General features: G+C 35.8%; 1 protein-coding gene across 7 annotated transcripts in view; it reads left to right on the top strand.

Annotated features, from left to right (window-relative positions):
- HERC4 (HECT and RLD domain containing E3 ubiquitin protein ligase 4) overlaps positions 1-22,912 on the top strand; it is a 137,880-nt gene that overhangs the window by 89,151 nt on the left and 25,817 nt on the right. For 4 of the 7 annotated variants that reach the window (XM_029201250.1, XM_029201255.1, XM_029201251.1 and 1 more), the window contains exons 15-19: positions 3,337-3,456; positions 12,519-12,542; positions 14,953-15,051; positions 16,968-17,135; positions 17,362-17,505. In XM_029201250.1, coding sequence (XP_029057083.1) covers positions 3,337-3,456; positions 12,519-12,542; positions 14,953-15,051; positions 16,968-17,135; positions 17,362-17,505 — 555 coding nt within the window. Of the gene's footprint in view, positions 1-3,336; positions 3,457-11,572; positions 11,710-12,518; positions 12,543-14,952; positions 15,052-16,967; positions 17,136-17,361; positions 17,506-22,912 lie in introns of those variants that run through there. The other 3 variants (XM_029201252.1, XM_029201257.1, XM_029201258.1) reach the window with 3 other exon arrangements.

Below are 22,912 nucleotides of genomic sequence, written 5' to 3'. Positions count from 1 at the left end.
CTCCAAAGAGGGATTTCTCTCCCCACTTTTGCCCCTCCTCAGTGGTGAGCTGGTGTTGCTTATTACTTAGTGCTTTCAAGATTGGTAGAGGAGAAGGGACAGAAAAAGTTCTTTGTTATTGTGGTATAGTGTTGGTCTTAGGTAGATAGCTGGGTGTGTACCAGGGTCTCGGGGATGGGATTTTCTCAGAGTTTCTGCTCCCACCCCCAGCAGTAGAGAGCCTCTAGCGCTACTGATACAAGATTCTGGGCTCAGGACAGTTCTTGTCCCCCTTCTTCCCAGGGATTGAGGATTTTTCCCCTCTTCCAGCAACATGGCATAGAATTTGCTTCCCCTTCCTCAGTGGCTTAAAGTTTTTGCTTTCTCTGTGTGAGAGAAGGATCTGGACAGGGTGGCAGGCCTTGTTTCTTTCTCACAGAGGCAGCCAATGCCTTGCACCACTGAGAGAGTCTCTCGATCTCCTGCCCTGTTTCCACTCATCCTCCTGGGCACCCAGTAGAGGTCTGTGGCAAGAGTCTATGAGTGAGTGCAAACTGTCTGAGGCTCCGGGGGTTTTATCCTCTCAAGTTATCCCATACTCAGCCTTAAGCAATTTCTTAGAATTTTAGCTGATTTCTTCTTCGCTGCTTGTATAACAGTGCTAAACTTCCTCTTGCTCTGCCATGGTGACCCATTTCTTTGGAAGTATCTGTCCATCCTTGGACTTCAGGTTACTTTGTTATCTTGTGACTTTAGCTCTCTGATGGATACAAGGAAAGTTTGGGGTAATTTAGAAATGTTTTAATTGCCAGTTTTCTAGGATTTTCCAAATATATTTTTGTTATTGACTTTTAGTTTATTTCTGTTGTGGTCAAAGAACATACTTTGTATATGTTGGATTTTTTTAATGATATTTATTAAGGCTTGTTATATGGTCCGGGTCATAATATATGTTAGTGAACATCCCATGTACAATTACTGGGTAGAATGTTCTATTTTTTCTTTCCATTTTATTGGGATATAACTGACATATAGCTCTGTATAAGTTTAAGGTGTACAGCAATAATGATTTGACTTACATACATTATGAAATGATTACCACAATAAGTTTACTCAACATCCATTATCTCATACAGATACAACATTAAAGACATAGAAAAAAATTTGTTTCCTTGTGATGAGAACTCTTAGGATTTACTCTCTTAACATCTTTCATACATATAACATACAGAAGTGTTAACTATATTTATGTTGTTTTACGTTACATCCCTAGTATTTATTTATCTTATAACTGGAAGTTGGTACCTTTTGACCCCCTTCATCCACTTCCCCCTCCCCCCACCCCCACCTCCGGTAACCATGAATCTGATCTCCTTTTCTATGAGTTTGTTTTTGAAGTACAGTTGACCTATAACACTATATTAGTTCCTGGTGCAAAACATAATTTGATATTTCTATACATTTCAAAATGATTGCCATGGTAAGTCTAGTTGTCATCTGTCACCATACAAAGATATTGCATAATTATTGACTATATTTCCCACACTGTACACTTTCATACCTGTGACTCATTTATTTCATAACTGAAAGTTTGTACCTCTTTATCTCCTTCACCTGTTTCTCTCCTGCCCCCACCTCCCTCTCTTCTGGCAACGAGTTCAAGTTGGTTGAAACTGATGTTCAAATCTTCCTTACTTACTGATTTTGCCCTTCTTTTTTTTTTTTTGTAAATCAGTTACCAAGAGAGGGGTGTTAAAACTTCTAACGATGATGGTGGTTCTGTCAATTTTCCCTTGTATTTTGAAGCGCTGTTATTTGGGATTGTCATGACTTCTTGATAAATTAATTCTTTTATCATTATGAAATGTACCTTTTTTCCCTTCTGGAGATGCTTGTCTTGAAATGTACTCTTAAGAGTAGCCTCCCAGTTGCTGCTCTCTGTTGGGGTGTTGTCCGTCCCTGTCCCCCCACCCCAAATCTCACTTGTGCTTTCATGGTTTAAGAGTTAGCCAAAGAGGTGGGGGGGATTTACATGCAGATTTTGGGACTTTGTCCTCAGGATTCCTTTCTGGGATTTTTCTTCCTCATTGTCTACCATGTTGGCAGCTTCAATCTCACACTTCTCTGTCTGATAAAACTGTTGCTTTCTGCATGTGCTACATCCCCTACCCCTTATGCTGCTTTGGAAGTACTCCCATGTTAAAAAAAAATGTGGTTCTCAACATGTGCTTTCCTTCTTTCAGAGAGTGTGTTCATTCTTGTTTCTGCCTGCTTTGGGTTGATCTCCAGTGTTTTTAAATAGTTGTTTTTTTAATATACTGTCCAGAGATTATAACTGTTATTGTCAGGAGGATTAGTCTGATAAAAAGTACTCTGCCATATCCAGCACTAGAACTCTTCTAGTTTCTTTTAATTTGGAATAACCCCCACCTTTCGATCTCATTACCTTGACTTTTTGGAGAGTCCTGGCCAGTCTTCTTGTAAAGTTCCTACAATTAGGATAATTGTCTGTTTCCTTATAATGATGTTTAACTTGTTCCTCTTTTCCTGTATTTCCTATAAACTGGAATTTGAATCAAGGACTTGATTAGATTCAGGTTAGACATTTTCTTGGTTCACAGATAATGTCTGTACTTCCTGTTGCATTATATCAGCAGGAAAAATTTTTTTTTTTTTTTGGCCGTGCTTCGAGGCACGTGGGATCTTAGTTCCCTGACCAGGGATCGAACCTGCGCCCTCTGCAGTGGAAGCGCGGAGTCTTAACCACTGGACTGCCAGGGAAGTCCCAGCAGGAACATAATATTTGATTGTCCCAGTATGGGTGGTGGTTAGTTTGATCGCTCAGTTAAGGTGGTGGTCTCCACTGTTAAGACTTGTTTTTCCTTTTGTAATTAGTAAATAATTTTCTAGTATGGTGATTTGCACTGTCTTCATTTTTCACATCCTACCCAAATGTCATCCTCTTAGTTTATTATAATCAGATGCCACTATTGAGTGATGGTTAACAAGCATTAGCTATTCTTACTATTATTTAAGTCCCATTCCCAACCAGAAGACTTTATAGTTTCTAGTCTTTGTATACTATATATACTTATGGTACATATCTCCTATTGTGTGGTGGTTACATAAATATTTTTTAATGGATTTTGAGATACTAAATACAGATATCACATCTTATAAATCTTGGTGTTTCCCGTAGCACTTAACTAGCATTTTGCATATGGTAGGCACTCAGTAAATTATTCTTTTATAGGAAGAGAAAATATCTAAGAAGTCTCAATTCTATTTAAACATTTTTCAGTCTCTTTCTTAGGTACTGGTTAAACTTAATGTTAATTACATTTTTGTTTTTTGTAGGTAAATGAGAAAACTGGACAGATTATACAATATGATAAATTTTATATACATGAAGTACAAGAATTGATAGACATACGGAATGATTATATCAACTGGGTCCAACAGCAGGCCTATGGAATGGTATGTTTCCTGTTGCATTTTATGGTTTCATTTTTATGTATCATTTGTTCTAATACAAAAGGAACAATTGTGTATTTTTGAAACAACAAAGCTTTTTCAGAGCTTTTATTCAGAGCTCATTTTTTAAATAAAAACATATTGCAAAGGAGCAGTTATATATTATACAGTATTTATAAGTAAGCATTCTGCTCTTATACCAAAGCCAAACCAAAGAAATAGATTACACTTTTCTACAGAAAAATGCAAATATGACTTATTTTTCTAAGTCTCATTTATTTTGCATGAGGTTGTCTCTTAATTCTCTAATGTTGAGGATACTGGAGTCTCTGATACTTGAACTCTAAGAACGTATTAAAATTGTGAGATCGGTGCCTCAGAACTACCAGAAGTGAGCTGTGGTACCATTGATTCTAGTTTTTATTTTTCCCCTTTTATGTGCTTAATTTGATTTCAGTTTTTTGGCATACCTCCACAAGTGCCACATATTTCTTTCCATGTGGCTAAGTCTCTAATAACTAGATACTTAATTAAAATAATAGCATAGGGACTTCCCTGGCCATCCAGTGGTTAAGACTCTGTGCTTCCACCGCAGGGGGTGAGGGTTCGATCCATGGTCAGGGAACTAAGATCCCACGTGCCACATGGCCAAAAAAGTAAAAATAAAATAAAAATAAAACTAATATCATAGTCTTATAAAACTTTAGTCACACAAAATTTCAGTATAGAAATTGGTAAGCAGCTAGATATAAAACAGGTTTAGACTCTTATTTGCTAACCATTATAATATACTTAAGGCCAACTTTTCCACCCCTGAAGCAGGTAATTTAAGCAACATGCATGTAACAGTTCTAGGAAGGTGAATAGCCTTTCATTGCTTGCTAGGTACCAACTGCAAGCTCCTTGTGGATAGGCACTCTGTCAGTTTATTCACCAGTACTTCTTACAGTATCTCAAATATGTCTAGTAGGCACTTAGAAAGTACAGTAGTTTTTGAATGGCAGTGCAGTTAGTGCATGCTGTTTTAGGATGCTCTTACCTATAGGAATCAGGTCACTTCTAGTACATGTTTGCTTCCCTAGATACTTGGATCTGGATTGGGAGAGATTTGTTGATTTTATTTTTTCCTGCAGAATCACTAGGAGACTCAGTCAAGTTTACAAACATCCTACAGATTTATGTCTGCTCATTTGCATATTCAACAAATACTTATTAAGACTCTCCTTTGTAACAGGCACTTATTTAGGTATAAGAAATACAGTGATTAACCAGATGGATAAGGCCCTTTTCTCATGAAACTTATAATCTAGTGGGCAAGATGGATAGTAATCAAGTAAAGCAAAAAAAAAAAAAAGCTTATAATATGCACTATATAGAGAATTAAAATAAGAGAAGGTAATAAAGACAGGATGGTTTCTTGTGATTGGGTAATCAGAAAAGTCTTGTCTAATGAAGTATGATCTGTAATCTAAATGACAAAAAGCAGCCATGTAAGATCAGACCAAAGAAAATTTCAGGAAAAATTACATCTACTAAAAGACCTTAGGTGAGAGCAAGCTTGACATGTTTGAAGAATAGAAAAAGGCCAGTATGGCTAAAATATGGGAATGGGGAGAGTTCTGGGAAAGGATCAGAGAAATGGGCAGGTGCCAGATCATGCAAGGTTTAGTAAATTAGGATCGGGGACATGGATTTTATCTGAAGTGTTATGGTAAGCCATTAGAGGGTGGTAAGCAGGGGGTGAATACTGTACAGTGTAATTTATATTCTGGAATAACCACTCTGTCAGCTTTGTGGAAGATGGAGTGAGGGGAATGGAGTAGATAAGGGGAGAGAAAATGATGGGTTTGACTAGGATTGGTAGTTGTATAGATGGAAGATGAAAATGGACTTGGGTACCTCTTGGAGGTAAGACGGCCAAGAATTGCTGATGGATATGAGATGAGGAAAGGAGAGAAATCAACAAAGGAGGTTAAGAGAGGTAGGAGGAAAACTAGGAGAGAGTTGTGGGAACCAAAATTGAAAAGTGAAGGAGAAACCATATTGAACGCTGCTGAGAAATAGGATAAAACCATAGAATTGATCAATGCATTTGGTTACGTGAAGGTCATTGGTAACCTTGATAATGCGTCTAGAGTAAGTATGCTTAAGAGAAATTTAGGGGTGAGGATAGGGAACAAAAGCCATAGGCAGTACTCTCAAGAAGTTCTGTGCTGAAGAGAAGGGAGTAAAAAAGTAGGGTGGTTAGCTGGTGTCAAGGGACAACAGTTTTTTAAGAAAGAAAATACTTGACCTCTGGAAAGCTTTGAATAAATATTTCCTTTTTCCTTACCTATTTAAACTAAAGCTCTCACCTAGATAAAGCTTTTCAAACTCTTCCACCAGTGAACCCCTAAGACAGGAGAAAAAACATATTTCTTGAGGTTATTAATTTTCCCTCTGCAGGACTTGTGTGAAGTCTCATATTTTATCTTCAAGAGAATGCAGATTTGGGGCTTCATAAATATTTACTGCAGTGGGGTGGTGGTATGATGAATTAGGAGATTGGGATTGACATATATACTCTAATATGTATAAAATGGATAACTAATAAGAACCTGCTGTATAAAAAAATAAATAAAATTCAAAAATAAATAAATATTTACTGCAATATAAAAGGGATTAAAATTATTTACCATTGAGGAAAACTGATGATTCAGAAAATGAACTTTTTTTATCGAAAAACTTGCATGTAAACCCTGATACACCACCTAGATGCCCTAGGTCTTTGAGCAGTGTTTTTGAGACTGGAGTGATTATATAGACTCCTTTTAAAATAAAATAATTCCTTTAAGAAGCTTAGTGTTGGACTTTCCTGGTGGTGCAGTGGTTGAGAGTCCGCCTGCCGATGCAGGGGACACGGGTTCGTGCCCCTGTCCGGGAGGATCCCACATGCCGCGGAGCGGCTGGGCCCGTGAGCCATGGCCGCTAAGCCTGCGCGTCTGGAGCTCACTTACCTTATTTACGATTATCTTATTTAAATATATACAAACACTAAACTAGTTCTAAACTCCTGGTACATAGCTTTTAAAAGAATTCTTAAGGCATAACAAATTGGTAAATTAATTATAACTCTACAAATTTAATAATCAAGTTAATATTTGATATGGAAGATGATTATGTTCTCTTGATCAGGAATCTCAACTCACAACGTAAATATGATAAGGAAGGAGTGTGACATAAGAGCACCTAGCTTTATATCCCACCTCAACGTTTTCTTTTTAGTTTTTTTATTGAATATAATTCCTTGTGCTATACAGTAAATCCTTGTTGCTTATCTATTTTAATGTATAGTAGTTCGTAGCTGTAGTCCCCTACTCCTAATTTGTCCCTCCTCCCTCCTCCCCTTTGATAACCGTAAGTTTGTTTTCTGTTTCTGTGAGTCTCTTCTGTTTTGTATATCGATTCATTTGTATTATTTTTTAGATTCCACATGTAAGTGATATCATATAGTGTTTGTCCTTCTGTCTGACTTATTTCACTAAGCATTTCACTCTCTCCTGGAGAGTTATATCCTCTTGGATCACTGTGAATTAGATCTGATGTTCTTTGACATCCGAATTTTTATCTGGTATGTAGGTCATAAACTACTTGTATTCTGAACAAGTTAAGAGAAATGCCAGTCTAATAGGATTTTTAAGCTAGCTGTAATCTTGTGCTACATGGAAAAGCTATGGTTTGAATGTTTGCTTTTAAGCTTGGCACACTTGTATCCAAACTCCTCTTGGTATGCATCTGTGATGATATCAAATTGAATTTCCTTAGGAATTCTTTCAGTGCTACTGTTTTCTGGTAAGAGGGAGACAGTAGAGGACCACATTCTTATTTCTAGACTCTCTAAGTTGATGTACTTGAAAATTGCCCTCTATTACTCTACTCTTTCAACCACATGTTTTTCCTTTCTCTCCATTTATAGACAGACTGGTATTGAATAGGTGGTTGTGGCAGTGGAAACTTGTTCTTTAATGTGCATAGTGGACTTAATGTCACATCTTAGAAATGAGAATCTAGAACGCGTGATTTGGGTTCTTCTAGTCTTCCGGAAATAGAAAGCTGACAATTTACTTTGAAGGTCTTTGACTAACTCTTAAGTAGTTTATTAATTTATATTATGACATCTGAAGGTGCTTCTTTCTTTGAGAGAGTTCAGATCACTTTCACATTTACACATAACACTAAAGACTTTTCCTGAAGCTGTTTAATAAAATTCATGCTTGCATTACTAGTCTTAATACTAGGTTGAACATCATGTTGGCCCTGTAAGTAAAGTTAGTAAAGTTTTAAAGTGTCTATCCTAAAGATACTCATATGCTGTTTTGTGATGATATAAATGTGTATATGTGTATTTATGTGCACATAGACATATATACACACATATATGTACTTATATCTATGTATACAATGTACATATGTATACCATTATTGAACAGGAGTTATGATCTTGAAATAATTCCATTCCTTCATGTGAAAGTTTAAAATATTCCTTGATAGAAGATAATTACTATGAATTATAAGAAATATGTCTATAAATTGTATTTATATATATACACATATATTTTATATATAAATATATACACATATATATGTAAAACTTTACCTTGTTCTAAACACTGCAAGAAAATTATTTTACCTTTATTATATATTACCTTTATTATATTTCTCTTTATGCCATAGCCTGTTGAGATTTCTTTCTCCATTTCCTTTCTTTCCCAGTCGAGGATTTTAAGAATCCATCAGGAATATACACCTTAAACTAACACAGTGCTGTATGTCATTTATATCTCAGTAGAACTAGAAGGAAAAAAACAAAATAAAAAAGAGAACCCATCAGGTATATACTTTCCTGGTCTCTAAACATTAAAAACTAATTCTGTGAAATTCTTTGCATTCCTTGTAATATCTTCTTGTACAGCTGAGACTAACTTTTCACCTCATCCTCTTCCATTTTCCCATCCTGTTTCACCTGTTTCCCTTTTCATGTTTCCATGAAGTTTTTGCTTGATCCTCCTACTCCTGCTGGTTACTGTATAAGCTTCTCTGTTTTGATTGTTTTTCCAGACTCTGATATTAGGGTATGACATTTTTTCAGTTGGATTCCTTTTGCTTTTTATCTGTTTTTCTCCCTGTACAATAATTTCTTGGCAAAATAAAAGAGCACATGAGTTCTCTCTCTTTTTATCTTCTGCTATTTGATGTTTTTCTCCACTTTCTAGGTATTAGTCTCAGTTTATTTGCTTACCTCTTTTAACTTTGCTCTAAAATTGTTTATAAAAATACTTTAGTGGGGAATTCCCTAGCAGTCCAATAGTTAGGGCTCCATGCCTTCACTGCCAAGGGCCAGGTTTGATCCCTGGTTGGGTAACTAGGATCCCACAAGCTGCACGGTGCGGCCAAACACAAACAAAAGAAACAAAAAAACTTTAGTGGTTACAACTAAACTCTTTGCTCTTTTTTCTTCCCTTGCTTATACTTTTCGTTACTGTACCTATGTATCAATATATATCTAGTAAAAATTGATTAATTTAGAATAAAGTGTAGAAAGGTCTATGCTGAGTCTGTGCCTCTTATAATTACAAATCAAGTTAAGCATTTTTTAAAGTGCATATTCTCTTATTTCAAGAACTGTGTATGCCTATGTAAGACATGTCAGATACAAGTAAGTACTAATAAATACATTTGATAAATTGGTGACATTTTTACAGTCTTTGATATTACACTTTATATATTTTTTAAGTCATAAATTTTACTTCAGTATTGTGCTGTGTTTGTAAATCATTACTGTATTTCTTCTGTGGCATTAAGGTTTTGTACTTTAACTGCGGACAGTGCTGAGCTAACAACATGACATGCTCATCAGCAAACTAGGAAGGTAGACTGACATAACAGCTAGGGAGACCAGCTTTGGGAAGATAGGCCAGTACTTAACTTTCTAGGTTTGAGTTTCTTCCTCATTTAATGAAATGAAGAAATTAAAATACATTTGTGTTCTTTAATATTGCAATACATTTAATACTTGCAGTATAAACCTTGCAGCTATAATATTTCCCAGAAGGTTCATACTAGCTTTTTCAAGTTCCCTTGTCATTTTTAATGGCATTAATGTTTTGCAGACTCTTGGACTGATTCCTTATGCCTTGAATTACCAAGTTATATTGGTTTATTTTTCATTTTCTTCGTGTTTTAGAAGTATCTTTTTTTTTTCTACCTAGTCACCAACACCTTTCATATTTATTTGAATTACTTCAGTAACTTCGGTATCCTCTGTTTATACCTCCTCAGAATAATCCTGTGTTATACCTTAAATAATGATGACACCAGCAGTGATACAGTGTTTTGCCATAAGTAATTTGTTGAAACTAAAACATGCCAAGGAGTTGCATCTTTTTTGTCTATAACTAACTAGAACTATCATTAACCATTGATGTTAAAAGCAGCCTTAGTGTAAGTCTGATTTGGACCAGGAGACCCTGACTTTTGAACATTCCTTTAGGCCTTTCTTACTCAAGTTTCTAGGACATTGGGTAACTAAAATTAGGCATGCCTTGACCTAATTTCAGGGCCCTCAGTCTACAAACAGCCAACAGTTAGTGCTTGAGTATGTGGATGTGGAGCCACTAGTAGGTCACACATTGAATGATGTGGTAAATTTTTAGCAATAGACCTTTCATTGACCTCACGTATTTTGTAATATCCTGTCCGCACCCCCCACCACATTTTTTCCTTCTAAATTTTCCTTGGAAATACTACTTTGGTTCATTTAGACTTTCAGCTAATATAACAACTATCTTGCAACTCTAATATTTCCCAGAGGAGTTTATCCTTGCTTTTTTACATATTTACTTTTTTTCTTTTTAAATGTTTGAGCTTTTGTCTTAGGTCCTTAACACTTAAATTGAAATTTCTAATGATGACCTTAATATGGTTTTCCCTTTGATGGCTCTCCCCTAGGTAAATCATTTTGCCTGATATCTAATAGTCTCTTTTCCCAAGTTTTCCACATGTCCCATTATTTTTCATATTCCTTCTAGCTCCCATCTGTCTCTACCATCAAACTTTTGTTCTGTGTTAATATGGTTTAGTTACACTATAAATTATGACTATCTTATTGGCTTCCCAGTGCTAAAGGATATGCCTAGAACCTTTATCTTTTACATGTAGCAATAAAAAAGTGCATATATAGTAATGTTTCATTATTAAGAATAAGATCCATCTTCCATGATACCAGGTATCAAGTATAGTTTTCAAGCTGGCCATAGGTAGTCAGAAAATACTGAAAGGTGTTTCTTTGCTTATTCACACCTTCTTAGCTGTAACAGCACTTTAAAAAACATCCCACAAGATATACTATAAAAGTATTTCAGTTGTTCCTGTTAAATTGCTTTAAATTAAACTGAGTGCAATCTAAAAGGGTTTTTCTGCAAACAGCTTGTAAATATATTCTTCTGTTAACGTGCCCAATGGGGCACGTATATAGTGATAACTTGGTACTCAGAATTTTTTGAAAGAAGCTATTAATAATTACCTTTCTCAGAACAGGAAGTTAGAGTCATATTTTACTTATGCTTACACTGCTTTGGCTTTATTTAGCACAGTATAGTGAACAAACCCTAAGTGTTTGCTAATACCTTAAAACTTCCAGTGATACCCCTTGTGGCGTGCAAGAATTTAGCCAATTACAAAGTTAGAGGGAATCGTCCACACAAGACTGCCTTCACTTCTGATACCAATTGCAAGCTTAGAGGATTCCTAGAACCATTCTCAGGTTCAGTAATTTGCTACAAGACTTCACAGAACTAACTGGAAACTGTTATAGTGACGTCTATAGTTTATTATAGGGAAAGAGTACAGATTAATATGCCAAGGGAAAAAGTGCATAAGGGTAGTCTGGGAAAGGTACCAAAGGCTGAGCTTCTGTTTTCCTCTCCCTGAGGAGTCATGGACAAGTTATTTTCCCAGCATCCATCTGTGTCAATACTCTCAGGGTATTCCCAACCAAGGAAGCTCACTGGAGCCTTGGTGCCCAGAGTTTTTGTTGAGGTTCTATCACATACTGCCCATGTGGCTGACCTTTACTTTCCAGACCTTCTGGAGGCAGAACTGATAACCACATGTCCCAGAGCCTCCAGGCAAACAAAGATACTCCTGTCCAGGTATGACGTTCCAAAGTCCTGTGGATCATCTCCCAGTAGCTGAGGGCAAAATCAGACCTCTCTTTGGGTAAGATTAATTCCTCACTATACGAGGTGCCATCTGCAAATTTAGTAACATACTTTTGGAGATTCTAGTACTTTATTTGAGTCTATACCCTGAGAATATATGAAAGCTTTCTTCAAGAAAGTGTTGTGCATTTCTGTTCAATGCAGTGGTAAGCTTTCATTATAATTTTCATTATTATATCCTTCATAAATACCTCTTTCTCTCTTCATTTCTACTTACCAACCCCTATGCCCTGTCTTGTACTTTCTGTTTTAGCTAATTCAGTGTTAAAGAACGCTTAATATAAGATACTTGTGTTTCACTGGTTATTTCTGATGAATAAAAACAATTATGGCTTATTTTCTCACTTTCCACATAGCATTTTAATCTACTAAACACTTTTCAAATATTCTGTCAAGATTAACCAAGTCTTAAAATCTGGGGGATATTTTCTCCATTTTCCAGGTGGAGAGATTGGGCCATAAAATTATTTCTTCAAGACCAAGTTAGGCTTAGGATTAGTTTCCCTGTTCTACCTAAATTCTGCAAATGGCGTAACTTAGTTGCTGAAACCAAATTTCATTATGTTCAAGCCTCAATGATTTTATGATCACAAGATACCTGAAACGAAGGTCTTATTACATTTATAGATATATCAGGTATATGTGGAAAGGGTAAGTTTTGTTGTAGATGTATTTTGGTCTGCTTCATTAATTCAGTATTCTGCTATAGCAAAATAAATGAAATGCTGCTTTGAATAGAAATAGTTAAATTTGGACACTAACAATGCTCTTTCCTCATTACTGTTACGTTCTGCACTGCTGTCTTAGGATGTCAACCATGGATTAACTGAGGTAAGTTTGGTGTAATAAAGTCTCATGTTCAGAGTAAGATATACTCTGTTTTGTCTTAAGTGATTGAAGACCCCAAAGTTCCTCTTTTTTGTGACTTTAAAACATATAATGTATATATACATATATATTTTAATGGGTGTATAGAACTTGCCCTGTATAACATTTCAGAGGAATTTTCTGAAGAAAATTAGACCCTCTGTTTTAGTTAGCATTACACCTATATATGATGCCTTTTAACAATGTTTGTCTTAAAATAGTTCCTATCCTCCTAAAGCCTTCCAGTATAAAATTTACGGTGTCCTCAGAATACAAAAAAGCAAACTTATAAAATTTCACAAATGCCTACCAAGAAGGCAGAAAATGTTTTATGTTAGAGAAGTAGAATGATTTTCAAGTTTTAAACTAATAATTGACACTCAAAATGGCCATAAAATAGAATAAACTTTCAGTATGGTCATCTCCCTCACTTTGTTTAATGTACTATCTTAATATATAAAGTTCTGGCACTTTGGCTTACATAATCAACAATCCTGAGCCACCTTTTTAATACCTGGGAATGTTGTATTATACTTCTGTTATAGACTTCAGGTTTTGTTGTTTGCTTTGCTTTTTTCACAGCACTTGAACCAATGAAGCATTTAGAAGTAGGTTTAAACTATGGGCCTGACATTGTTTGCTTCCTCATCCTCAAATAGAAGTAGCACATAAAATTATGAAATCAAAGAGTTTTGGAGCCAAAGGGGACTTTAGAAATCATCTCAGTCTTTTAGAGTTTCAGAGTAGTAAAAAGACTTTCTATCATCCATAGCTAGTTAGTGACACAAATACAGGGTGGAGGGTAAACTTGTCATATGAGAAATAGCCAAGAATGATAACTTACTTAAGGGTTAATGTCACTCAGCATATTGTCTTTCATGTTGAGAACAACAAGTTGATAGTCTTGTGTTCTATACTGATTGGGCACTATTGAATTATTTCTTTGTTTTTGATGGCCATAGTTGAAAGAGGCTTAGACAAATTGAAATACATTTAAAAGAAGGTTATTGGGGACTTCCGTGGTGGTCCAGTGGTTAAGACTCCATGCTCCCAATGCAGGGGGCCCAGGTTCGATCCCTGGTCAGGGAACTAGATCCCATGTGCCACAACTAAGACCCGGCGCAGCCTAATAAATAAATAAATAAAATAAAAGAAGGTGGTTGGGATGGAGTAGAGCTGGAAACCATATTATTTTCAGGATGGTTGGAAAAACTGGGCATGTTTAGTGTGGGAAAAAGACAACCTAGGGAGAGCATGGCAGCACGAAGTAGCTAAACCATATAAACTTCCCTGCAGGGGCAGAATGAAGACTGAAATAGAAAGCGAAGTGATGTATAGAAATGCAGATTCAGACTCAATATAAAGAACTTTCTAAGAACTTAAAAAGAAGAGGATTGTTTCATGGTGTATTAAGTCTTCACTGGAAGCCTTATAATAAGAAGGGGCTCTGTGTCAAGGCTGGCACAAAAATTTTGCTTTGTTGGGTATATGGTAGTATAACATCCTCCAACTGCAAGATCTGTGACTGGCAATTCATAGCTCTTTGTATTTTTCTGCCCTGTTAAAAACTTAGCAATCAATCACTATGTTTTACCTGCTAGGATACATAATTGTCGATAAGGTGACTAATGTCTGATAATGGTAATAATAGATCAGCTATTATTGATCAACTTTGAAGATTGACAGAAAATAATAATACTAATCGTGCTTATTTTGTAAGTTAAATGAATGAACAGACTGTTGGGCTTATAATAGTGTTGTCCCCCTAATGACCTGTCAGTAAATATCTGTTGAATGAATAAGTAGATTGCTTATCATTGGCCTCACTTGCTAGAGTAGCCCTAATATATAAGAACTGGGAACTGTATTTAACATAGGAGCCCCACATTTAGAATAAATTTGCAGCCTAATTCACTGAAACTTGGAGTTAAGATGTTAAGCAAAAGATACCTGTAATTTACAATTTTATGGATTCTCAAGTATACAGTTATCTCCTAAAATTAGGAATTAGGGTTATTCCAATGCCTCATCTAATTATCAGTAAAAATTCTATATTCAGAAATAAGCCACGTTTTATGTATGGACACCAAAGGGGGAAAGTGGCGGGAGGGGGGGGGGCGATGGTGTGATGAAGTGGGAGATTTGGGTTGACATGTATACACTAATATGTATAAAATGGATAACTAATAACCTGCTGTATAAAAAATAAAATTAAATTTAAAAAAAGAAATAAGCCACATTTTATTTATAATTCCTGAATGACACAAAAGTGAATAAACCAAGAATATGATCAACTTTACACAAGAAATGACAGTACCTACAAGAAGTAAGTTACAAACCAATTTGTACTAATAAGCTAATTTTTTATTTCTAGTTGGCAGATATCCCTGTTACAATCTGCACATATCCATTTGTATTTGATGCCCAAGCAAAAACTACTCTGTTACAAACAGATGCAGTCTTACAGATGCAGGTAAAATATTGTATAGTACTAATTTAATTTGAGAGTAGTGTTTGAATTGTTTCTCTGGTGTTTTTTTAAAGTATTTGAAATATCTTTGGGGATATTTTGTACCTTTGTGGTCTGTCTTTTGCAAAGCTACTTTTACGGGCTTCCCTGGTGGTGCAGTGGTTGGGAGTCCGCCTGCCGATGCAGGGGACACGGGTTCGTGCCCCGGTCCGGGAAGATCCCACATGCCGCAGAGTGGCTGGGCCCGTGAGCCATGACCGCTGAGCCTTGTGCGTCCGGAGCCTGTGCTCCACAACGGGAGAGGCCACAACAGTGAGAGGCCCACGTACCGCAAAAAAAAAAAAAAAAAAAAAAAAAAGCTACTTTTACCAAAGTACCTTTGGTACCTATGAAGAGGGCTGTTGCATGTGAAATGTGTATTCTTATGAGGGATACTTATATATATTTAAAAGGACATAGAATAATTTAGATTTTTATCATTTTATATTTAAAAAATGGTATAATCTTTCATTATAGAAATATACAGTCTTTATAAACAGTTTGACTAGTTTACTTGATAAAATGGTTTGTTTCAAATCTTGCTTTATTATATATTCCCTATTTATATACTTGGTAAAAGATGAAAATCAGTAGAGGTGAAGTGATGTTAAAAAGTAGGAGGCATTTGATCGGTTGTTAGGAGGAGGGTATGAACATTTTAGTAATAAATAAGGTTCTTTCCTGAGGTTGGTCATCTCCTCTTCCTCCTCCCCACTGTCCTTCCCCTCCGCCCCCCCACTTTAAGCTGAACATTCTTTCCTTTATAATGAGAAATTTTAAAACTAGTTTACATTATGACCGTGAAGGACTACAGTAGGTTTGCTTTATCATTTGAACTTGTAAATTTAAAAGTTTTTGAGTTTCTTCCTCTGGTATAGAATATCAGACTATAGAGGCTGAGGACTAAGGATGAGATGAGACCTTGAGCACTTAATATTCTAAAAATGCTTTTTAAAATTACCCCTCCCCCAATTTTGATGGCAATTTTTATTCCCATAAAATAAATGCGTTTACTATTCTAAATTCTTCCATATATTTAAACAGTAAATAATAGTAGGAGGAATTTTAGAGATGTGCTTATTTCCATTTTCATCAACAGAAGAAATAAATATTTTTGTAGGATTCTATACTAACAGCTAGATTGCTAGTTTTTTAGCAATCTTTGTTAAACGCTAAGTTAATCAGGATTTCCCTGGTGGTCCAGTGGTTAAGACTCTGTGCTCCCAATGCAGGGGGCCGGTGTTCGATCCCTGGTCAGGGAGCTAGATCCCACATGCGGCAACAAAGATCCTGCGTGCTGCAACTAAATAAATGAATAAATATTAAAAAAAAGAGAGAGAAAGAAAGTTAATCACTTGGTGCTTTCAATGTAGGATATTCCATTTTAGAATTAAGAACACAAGGAAAATCATAGGAAAAAAATAAAAGCTTTAAATGGTAAAAGCCAAATGCTTGGTTTGTGAGCATATATGGTGATAACTCTACTAAATGAATTTCTATAAACCTTTTAGTTGGCCAGGCTGTTTCTTTTTCTCTTTAAGGGTTTGTTTTAATGCTGTTTTCTTTTTCTCCTCACTCTCCATCCTAGTTATTTTTTGAGAAACAACAGTGTTCAGATTTATCATAATTATTACAGTTCCATGCTTACTTAGCTTAATGGTATCATCAGTTATACATTACTATAAAAAATTCAAAAGGATACTCTTTATGCTCAGTTTATTAAGCTCTCATGCTGTGCTGAATACTGTGTTAGGTGCTGTGTGAATTCAGTAGTATAGGAATTATAGGATATCTATAATTAGTAGGTAGAGGTTAGCTTATTCAGTCACAGCAGCTTCTTTATAGCATTGCTATTAAATTTTTAATCTTTTGTTTTCTAGATGGCTATTGACCAGGCCCACAGACAGAATGTCTCCTCTCTTTTTCTCCCAGTGATTGAATCTGTGAATCCTTGCTTAATTCTAGTGGTACGTAGAGAAAATATAGTAGGAGATGCAATGGAAGTCCTTAGGAAAACAAAGAATATAGACTACAAAAAGCCACTCAAGGTAATTTAACATTTTCTGTTGTACAATTGGAACTTTTATTCAGAAAATATGTTTAAAGTTTTCCTGTTCATTTTTAGTGTATCTTTGAATCTTAATAAAATTATATACTTAAAAATTTTTTAGCTATTAATTGCCACGCTTTTATTCATAATAAATAACGTGTGGTAGGGTTTCCAGAATATACGTTCATTTCTTTACATTCAGTGTTTGCATTAACCTGTTTTAGGTTATATTTGTTGGAGAAGATGCTGTTGATGCAGGAGGGGTACGCAAAGAATTTTTCTTGCTCATCATGAGGGAATTATTGGATCCTAAATATGGCATGTTTAGGTATTATGAAGATTCCAGGCTCATTTGGTTTTCTGATAAGGTAAAAAGTCTAACCGTCTAAATTACTTCTATATCTATCTATCTGTCTGTCTGTCTGTCTGTATACACCTATGTATATATACCTATATGTTTCAACTTAGCTCAGTAATAAATAGGAGTTATTACTGGATACCTAACATATTTTTTTTACAGATCTTCTTTATTACAATTTTAAAAATTATAAACGTTTGGATTCAGAGTCATCAGAACACATTAATGCTTACCACACATTTCAAATTAGCAAAATAAATTACGGAATGGTCATCCTGAAAATGATGTTGACTGTTCTGCTGAGTTAGATTTGAGGATTGAATAAGTACCAGATGAACTTTTCTTCTGGGGAGAATTAATTTATCATTAGGGATCATTGATTTCTCTACCTTATAATTTAGGGCAGAGGTAACTACTCAGCAAACTACAGTCCCTGAAAGTTCTTCCCAGCACATAAAGTCAGTGCCTACTCATTTATCTATTGTCCATTGCTACTTTCCAGCTAAAACTGGCAGAGGCAGAGTGGGGAGTTAAAACGAGCCCCTATGGCCAACAAAGCCTAAAATATTTGCTGTCTGCCCCTTTACAGGAAAAGTTTGCTGGCCCCTAATTTAGAAACTGTAAGTGAAATGGATGGTTCAGTTTGTAGAACTCTGAGTTGAAAGAAATTTGGATTATTTACTGTTTGTTCTAAAAACCTTGATGTATTATTTATTCATTCTTCCAGGAGACTGGCTGTCCTTTGTGATGTTAGCAGTCATGATGATCAGTGCCTAGGCTAGTTAATTTATTAGGGGTGGCAAAATGGTACTACTCCTACTCTAACATTTCTTTTTCATTTTTGTAGCTTGGATACTTATATGTAAAGAAATTTTCTCATATCTGTTATTTAATCCTTATTAGTACAGTTCATATGGGAAAGAATTCTCTCTGTAGTTATTTTTCAAAAGAATTAGCATGCTCCAGTGGTGACAATTCATTTTTTGATTTTGTTTTTGAATATTATTATATATTCATGGACTTAAACATAGTTGATGTTTTTCAGTCTTTTGCAGTTATTATCTTTATTAATATTATCCCACTTTTGTCCAGGGAGAGCTCTTCAACTTGGCACCTGAGTCCTTTTGACACAATCTTAGTACTGTTTAGTAGCTTCCTTGCTACCTGGTGTACTTGGTGTGATAAAATGTTCCAGACTTATACATTTATTGCCTAACAATACCAACCTTTCAACCAATATTATGATAACTGAAAATATAGTTGACCCTTGAACAACATGGGTTTGACCTGTGTAGGTTCACTTATACGCAGATTTTTTTCAATAAATACATACTGTGATACTGTACGGTCCTCAGTTGGTTGAATCTAAGGATGGAGGACCGACTATAAGATTATACTCAGATTTTCGACAGCACAGGGGATCAGCGCCCCAACCCCTGAGCTGTTCAAGGGTCAACTGTAGTTTTGTTTTGTTTCATTTTTAAGTATTTTGCAGGGTTTTTTTGCCCTTTGAGTATACCCCAGGTGAGATACACAGGCAAATAACTGTGTTTTTTGTTTGTTTGTTTTAACATCTTTATAATAACTGTGTTTTGATATCACTTGAAATTGGTACACTCTGTATCATTATACCAAGTAGATACACACGTAGGTTAACTTGTAGAATTTTTAATTTTTAGGGATTGCTTGTTTAATTTCAATTTAGTTTTATAGTTATATGAAGTAGTTACATAGTTCCAAAGTCAAGTCTACAAAATAACGTATCTAAAAAAGTATAACTTTTGTCTCTACCCCCTCCACTGTACTTCCTCCCTCCTCTTAAAGTTATTCTTTTCAAAAGGAATGTTACAGTTTAACCGTTTTTGAAAAAATAAATATAAGTACATATGTAGTAGTATACCACATACCAATGTCAGTTTCCTGGTTTTAAGTATGGTTATTTAAGCTGTTATTATTGGGGAAAACTGAGTAAAGAGTACAGAGAAATTCTGTACTATTTGTGTAATTTCTTGTGAGTGTTAAAGTATTTGAAAGTAAGTATTTTTAAAAAGAAGTGCTATACTATACATATTTTTTTCTTCATCAAGAAAGGGTATTTTATTTTACATGAGAAATTAAAGCATGTTTGCATGTTGTTGTGATGAATTACTCAGAAAGTAGAAAATCAGCTTTGCAGGAGGGGATATCAGCCGCAGGAGCACAGTCCTTAAATTGTGAAGAAAAGATGCAGACGAGTATGCTAGTGGAGGATTGACTCTAATCAGACGCATAGATCCATAATATCATGAGAGAAAGCCAAGTATATATGTAAATACAAATCTTCTGGTAGATTTGATGGTGGGAGGTTGTGCAAGTTCTCTTAGAATTATTTCTACTTTACAGTGAAATAAGACGCAAGTTTGTTAGAAAGTTCAAATAGGAGGAAGGTTGTTGGAGGTTTGAAGAAGAAAGGAGAAAGAGTGAAATAATCACTTAGGGGAGTGGGAAAATAAGATGACCATGTAAATAAATACAGGGTTAGACTGGCGGCATTGGAGGCCCATTTGAAACTTACATTCATGAATTTTAAAAGGAGACCAATCAACATGGTTGTGTTTTTTTTCTTTAGTCACATTTAGCTGCTTGGGTAGAGGTAAAAATGAGACAGACAGTTGATTTAACTAGGTTGTGGTTTTAGCAAGTGAGTATAAACAGAAGGGAAGAAAGAGCAGGGGAATGATTGATTATCTTGATGGATTATAGAATTTAAGCTTTGTAAGGAGGAAAATGTAAGGACTTGGTTGGGAGGTGATGATTTTTTAAAAAGTAGTGTGGTTAATGGCTTGTAGTTGCTGGTGGAGTTGAGTTGTAGTGTGAGTCAAAGTATTGGGGGGAGTGAGTTACAAAGTAAGAAATGATGGTCAGATAGGGAATGCTTAAAATTTGGGTGGTTGCATTTAAATATAAAATATGACCATGGGAATGGGTGTCTGAGATGTGATGGGAGGACAAGACTGTTGGAAATTTTTTGTTGGAAAATTGCAGTTCAAGGAACTGAGAGGCTAGTGTGTTGGATGCCTTTTTTGGCCCGGGTATTGAAATCGTCAAAAACGATGGCAGGAATAGTGGTAGAAAAAGAAAGCAAAAGATAGTGCCAGAATCTGTGAATGAGTGCACTGTGAATGTCTTTAGATGTCAGCACAAGGAACAGTAGCAGGGAAATGGTCAGTTGGCATGTGTTGGACAGAAGCTGGTATTTTAAGAAGGCAAATGGAAGGAGGTCTAGAAGGAGTGAAGAGCCAGGAGACCTCTCTCTAGGCCTGGTTGTATGAGGGGTTGGAAGGTTAAACAAACACCATTTATTATGAGCTGCAGGGGAAATAGCATCTTCAGGAGACAGCCTTTTTCATTTAGAAAAGGGGCAAGGAGAATTTGGAGAAGTTTAGGATATAGGCAGTTTTCCAAATGATAGATTGTGAGTTCCAGAACAGAGAAGGGGTTTGGCGGAGCAGGGACAGTTAGTAACATTGTGTCAGATTTTAGGGCCTGTACACTGCCACATGGAAGTGGGATTACGGACAACCTGTGAGTTTTTAGGCCTCTTTTGTTGACAGTTAGGCATGTCAACATGGTTGAATAGTCCTGATGGCCTCTGAGGTAGGTGGACAATCTGTTCAAATTATGGTCTCTTTCTTGGCACTGATCTCTTAGGGCAGTTTGTAGTGGTATAGCAGATAGAATTTGAAGAGTGTCCGTGGGGTGGAGGCCTGTCTGCCAGGAACACAAAGAGTTCTATGGGCCTCTATTCAGTTCTGCAGAAAGGTAATGTTTTGAGACCAAGGGAGGGGCAGTCGTAACAAGCTTTATTGTATATCTTTGTGGGTTTTTTTGGCCGTGCCCTTGCGGCATGCGGGATCTTATTTCCCCAACCAGGGCTCAAACCCATGCCCCCTGCAGTGGAAGTACGGAGTCCTAACCACTGGACCAGCAGGGAATTCCTTGTGGATCTCTTATACCTTTTCAGTTATATCTTGATTTGGGCTATAGGAGCCCCATGGAGCTGCTCTTCTTTGTACTTTTGACATGTCCCCATTATTCTTTAATTATTCATTACATTTGGTACAGAAAATGTTCCAGGCTCATTTTGTGTTTTCTCTACCCCAGTCCTGGCATTAGCCATTTCTCCTAAGAGCCCTGACTTCCTTAAGTATAAAATGGTATTTAGAAGTCAAGCTTGTATGCTACGTTTATTCATTGCTACCAAGGAGTCATTGCTTTCAGAGTCTCACAGCAGACAGAACTAGGAACTATATGTATGTATACACACATGGCATACATCTCCTGGATTTCAACATGTATGGATATTTATATATATGTATACATGTACACACACATATTTGTGTGTGTATATATATACATACACACATGTTAAAAACCATGAGATGATACTGACACCTCTAATTCTATACAAACACCACAGAGTTTACTTTAGCCTTCTCCCTTTCCATTTTATGTGACTTAAATCACTAGTGAGAAACTTAACAGCCATCATCTTCCAGGTATTTACTCAGTAAGTAGCTAGTCTGCTGGTTACATTGGCCAAAAGCTTAGCCCCAGACATACTGGACCACCTCCTCAGAGAAGGTGTAGGAAGGAAGGAGGAAAGTAGAGGGCTCTATGTTCTTTTTAATTTAATATTATTTTTAATGAGGTAAAATTCACATAACATAAAATTCATCATTTTAAGAATTTAAAAATGTACAATTCAATGGCATTTAGTACATTCACAGTGTAGTGCAACCATCACCACTCTCTAGTTCCAGAACATTTCATTACCTCAAAAGGAAACCTGTAGACATTAAGCAGTTTCTCCCCATTTCCTTCTTCCTTCAGCTTCAGACAATCACTGCTTTACTATCTATCTCTGTGGCTTTGTCTATTCTTGATATTTGCTGTTAATGGAAACCATATAGTGTATGGCCTTTGGTGTCTGGCTTCTTTCACTTAGGATAATGTTTCCGAGGCTCATCCATGTTGTATCATGTGTCAGTACTTAATTCCTTTTTATAGTTGAATAATATTCCATTATATAGATATACCACATTTGTATATTCATTCATCAGTTGATGGACATTTGGGTTGTTTACCTCTTTTGGCTAAATATTATGAATAGTACTGCTGTGAAAACTTGTGTACATGTTATTGTTTGCAGTTATTTTGGGTATATACCTATGAATGGAATTGTTAGGTTATGTGATAATTCTGTTTGACTTTTTGAGGAACCACCAAATTGTGTCCCACAATGGCTATACCATTTTACATTCCCATCAGCAATACATGAGGATTACAATTTCTCTACAATCCTGGTCAACATTTGCCACTTTCCTTTAAAAATATATATATATATATATATATATATATATATATATATATATATA

The sequence above is a fragment of the Monodon monoceros genome, unplaced genomic scaffold (assembly GCF_005190385.1).
Source record: "Monodon monoceros isolate NGI ecotype Baffin Bay Population unplaced genomic scaffold, NGI_Narwhal_1 Super_Scaffold_4, whole genome shotgun sequence".
Classification (NCBI taxonomy): Eukaryota; Metazoa; Chordata; class Mammalia; order Artiodactyla; family Monodontidae; genus Monodon; species Monodon monoceros.
The sequence above is the reverse complement of the archived record's forward strand: the minus strand, read 5'-3'. Positions and strand labels throughout refer to the sequence as shown.